The sequence below is a fragment of the Oncorhynchus clarkii genome, chromosome 9 (assembly GCF_045791955.1).
Source record: "Oncorhynchus clarkii lewisi isolate Uvic-CL-2024 chromosome 9, UVic_Ocla_1.0, whole genome shotgun sequence".
Classification (NCBI taxonomy): domain Eukaryota; kingdom Metazoa; phylum Chordata; class Actinopteri; order Salmoniformes; family Salmonidae; genus Oncorhynchus; species Oncorhynchus clarkii.
The window spans coordinates 21,257,502-21,262,177 of NC_092155.1; the positions used below are offsets into that span (position 1 = coordinate 21,257,502).

General features: G+C 41.1%; 1 protein-coding gene across 1 annotated transcript in view; it reads right to left on the bottom strand.

Moving 5' to 3' along the window:
- The window catches only part of LOC139417161 (active breakpoint cluster region-related protein-like), a 20,095-nt gene extending 15,991 nt beyond the window's left edge, over positions 1–4,104 (bottom strand). Inside the window, exons 1-3 of the mRNA XM_071166402.1 lie at positions 4,002–4,104; positions 3,684–3,793; positions 3,469–3,573 (exon numbers count right to left, since the gene is read on the bottom strand). Of these exons, the coding sequence (XP_071022503.1) occupies positions 3,469–3,573; positions 3,684–3,793; positions 4,002–4,053 (267 nt within the window). The 5' untranslated portion in view covers positions 4,054–4,104. The remainder of the gene's footprint in view (positions 1–3,468; positions 3,574–3,683; positions 3,794–4,001) is intronic.
- Positions 4,105–4,676: the final 572 nt, after the last annotated feature.

The following is a 4,676-nucleotide window of genomic DNA, read 5'->3' on the forward strand; positions in this document are numbered from 1 at the left end:
TATACTAATTAGATGTGAAAATGTCCAACCTTACAACACAAATCCAAACAGGGTTTATTTCTCACATCTATTTGTGTTGCTTGTTGACACAAAAGCAGAAGCATACAGTTTATAATGGATGGAGATGAAGGAGAAGAGAAATTAAGAGATTGAAAATGACTTGGTCACTTGTTATTGCAACATCACTTTCTGGCACACTCACACATAATGCTGCCTACTGGTATAGCGGACTCTTTGGTCTAATTCTGCTAAAAAAAACTCACCCACTTCCCTCAGCGCTTGTTGACTATATACGGAGCAAAATATCCTTCCAGAAGCTTAGGTGTAGCTATTACCATATTAGTTCACATACGCTGCCATATATAGTACACCTAATCCCTGTCAGGTTTGCAAGAGACGTGAACAGGTGGAGAGGGAAGGGAGCATGGTTTTCATAATGAAATGGAGCCCTGGACAAAAGAGGGAAGCCATTCTTCTCTCAACGAAGAATTACAGAAGTGTTGTGGCTCCAGGAGGAAGCAGAGTGCCACCAGACACGAGGTGATATAAAAAAGTGTGTTGTAATTGTTATTTTAAATAATACTGTATGGCACAACACTGTCAATTTCGTCAACAAAAACTGCAACAAAAATATTTGCCAAACACCTATTTTTCAGTAGACTGCTGAAATGTTTATATTTTTTTCAGTTCATTTTAGTTGATTAAAATGAGGTGAGGCAAAACATTTTCTGTGACAAAAATCGTACTACTAAAAGGACTGGACAAGAGTTTTGGAGAAATTGAGAGCTGTTCAGTGATAAGCACAATTCATATTTGCAGCACAGACGCACAGCGCAATTCTGTTCAGCTGTGGGAAGGACGCACCACACCAGGCACACACAGCCTACATCAGCTGGTGAGCTGCGGGGGAGCAAGCTATGAGAGTGTGCAGACAGGCTCCGTTCCTGCTCTGATTATACCAACCTGGTCTCAGAGCATTTTGTATTATTCTGTATGTAAATCCGAGACATTCCATTTATTATGATATGTTACGTTTCATATGGTATGTAATTTGTGTATGTCAATCACCCATTTCATAATAATAATATAATATTATAATAATATGTCAGGAATTACAATTCGTTGTAATCAATTATATGTTACGAATCTGAAAAATGTTCAATTTGTTACAATATTGCAAAACATGTTATATGTTATGAATTTGCAAAATGTATGATATCTTACAAATTCTAGCAAGGTGGCTAATGTTAGCTATCTCACTAACGTTAGCTAGGCTAGGGGTCATGGTTAGGAGTTAGGATTAAGGTTAGGGTTTATGTTAGTGTTAGGTGAAGGATTAGCTAAAATGGTTATGGTTAGGGTTAGGGTTAGAGGAAGTGTTAGCTAACATGCTAAGTAGTTGAAAAGTTGCTAATTAGCTAAAATGCTAAAGTTGTCCATAATGAGATTTGAACTCACAACCTTTGGGTTGCTAGATGTTCACGTTATACATGAAGGTCAGTCGATCCGGAAAAGTTCAAGAACTTTTAAAGTTTCTTCAAGTGCAGTCGCATAAAACCACCAAGAGCTATGATGAAACTGGCTCTCATGAGGACCGCCACAGGAAAGGAAGACCCAGAGTTACCTCTGCTGCAGAGGATAAGTTCATTAGAGTTACCAGCCTCAGAAATTGCAGCCCAAATAAATGCTTCACAGAGTTAAAGTAACAGACACATCTCAACATCAGAGGAGACTGCATGAATCAGGCCTTCATGGTCGAATTGCAGCAAAGAAACCACTACTAAAGGAACCAATAAGGAAGAGACTTGCTTGGGCCAAGAAACATGAACAATGGACATTAGACCAGTGGAAATCTGTCCTTTGGTCTGATGAGTCCAAATTTAGAATTGAAGGCACATTTAACCAGCATAGCTACCACAGCTTTCGCCATCCCATCTGGTTTGCGCCCAACACACCTATTTGACCAGTGATGGAGTGCTGCATCAGATGACCTGGCCTCCACAATCACCCGACCTCAACCCAATTGAGATGGTTTGGGATGAGTTGAACCGCAGAGTGAAGGAAAAGCAACCAGCATATGTGGGAACTCCATCAAGACTGTTGGAAAAGCATTCCAGGTGTCACTGGATGAGAGAATGCCAAGAGTGTGCAATGCTGACATCAAGGCAAAGGGTTTCTACTTTGAAGAATCTCAAATATAAAATATATTTAGATTTGTTTAACACTTTTTTGGTTACTATATGATTCCATATGTTTCATTTCATAGTTATTCTACAATGTAGAACATTGTACAAATAAAGAAAAACCCTGGGTAGGTGATTAGGTTTGTCCAAACTTTTGACTGGTACTGTATGTAGACCTAATCAGGAATTTGGGCAGATCATTTTTATAAATGATTTTATATATTAGTCATATTTCTGCTGTTGGGAAGAGAACAGGATGTTATGCATAAAAATATGTTGGTAGGACAAGGCTATGTAGGTTTGTTCACATGGAAGTCAGTGATATATGTTTACTATAGGTTACAGTGGAGGTTGCTGAGGGGAGGACGGCTGATAAAATGCCTGGAACTGTCACGTTCTGACCTTAGTTCCTTTGTTTTGTCTTTGTTTTAGTATGGTCAGGGCGTGAGTTGGGGTGGGCAGTCTATGTTTGTTTTTCTATGTTGTTTTTTTGTGTTTGGCCTGGTATGGTCCTCAATCAGAGGCAGGTGTCGTTAGTTGTCTCTGATTGAGAATCATACTTAGGTAGCCTTTTTACACCTGGGTTTCGTGGGTGTTTATTTCCTGTTTAGTGTTTGTCATTCACCTTACGGGACTGTTCGTTTATTGGTTTTGTTCAGTGTTCATTTTGCTTCATTAAATTATGGACACTTACAACGTTGCGTTTTGGTCCTCCGATCCTTCTCGCTACTCCTCCTCAGAAGAGGAGGAAGAGATCCCTGACAGGAACGGAGATAATGGAATGGCATCAAAAACGTGGATGCCATATGTATGTATTTGATAGCATTCCACTGATTTCGCTCCAGCCATTACCATGAGACCGTCCTCCCCAATTAAGGTGCCACCAACCTCCTGTGACAGGTTAATGTGGCAATACAAATGTAAAGTGACAAAAATTTGACAAAAATTAAAGGGCATTTAGTTGACTAAAATGGTCCAGTGTTTTTGTAATTTTGACAATAAGTAGACTAAATCATTACTTAAATGGGATGAAGACTTAATTATATTTTAGTCAAAATTACTAAGACGAGTCAACATAAAAAAGAGTGCCAAAATGTAAACTGTGGAACAATTCATAACCACATGCACTTTCACTTAAAATACACGTACAAACACTTAGACTACAAACACACCAAACTTACAAACTAGTAAACACACCAAACTTACAAACTAGTAAACACACCAAAGCCCCCTGAGCCCTGAGCAGTGTGTGTGTTAGAGACTTAGAGATGTGTGTGTGTGTTACCATCAGCAGTGTCTCCAGCTCATCGAGGTAGATCCTCTCACTGTCCAGGATAGTTCTCAGCACCATGAGCCTCCTATCCAGCATCTCTACAGGGGTACGCAGGACCTGAGAGAGAAAACACTCTGCTGTGAGTGTGTGCATTTATAAGAGAAGAAGACTATTTGGATTTGGGTTTGGCAGATAGGAGACGAAGGCGCCGTAGTGCACAGACTCACAGGGGTGTCGGGCAGGTCCATGCTGTCTGTCTGGTGGGGGGAGAACAAATCCTCCTCTGGGAACACATCCTCCTGCAGTGGATCAGGACTTGGCTCACCTACAGCCTCCACTAAGATACAGTACATACACACACATAATTTACATAGAAAGATAACATTCATACACACACACATGGACAGACAGACAGACAGACAGACAGACAGATAGACAGACAGACAGACAGACAGACAGACAGACAGACAGACAGACAGACAGACAGACAGACAGACAGACAGACAGAGGCATGCACACACACACAAAAACAGAAATGTACTTGCCTGGAATATGCTGTGACTCAAGGTAGGCAGCTGCCTCCATGAAGACCTCCATAGCTCTAATGTCCTATCTGCAACACTCTGGGCTAAGTGATTGTGAGACTGTCTCGAGAGGAGTAAATGAGAACACGCTCTGCAGTCGTTAAACTTCCTGTTTCGGTGATGAAGATAAAAAAAAATAAGTGTGTGTGTGTGTGTGTGGGGGGGGGGGGGGGGGGTGTACATCAGGACATTCTGAGTGACTCATTTGAAAATAAAATCTGCATTATCCAACATCCAATAGCCTAATTTTCCTAGTTAAAAAACTAAATTACCTTGGGATCTGGTTCTATAGGCTGTTCTCAGATAAGGGTGGCAGGTAGCCTGGCAGTTGAGATAAGTTGGGTCAGTAACCTAAAGGGTTGCTGGTTCAAATCGCAGACTAGGTGAAAAATCTGTTGATGTGCCCTTGAGCAAGGCACTTTACCCAAGTCGCTCTGGATAAGAGGGTCTGCTAAATGACTAAGATGTAAATTATTTAACCTTTACACAGGATGAGAGCAGTGAGCTCAACTTTGCTTGACATCTCAGCTCACCCTGATGGTTAACCATAATCCCGACTGCAGCACCTTGGACAGCGCACACAGGAAACGGATGGCATGTACACATGCAGCTCTGATATCACAAGTGCGACAGACA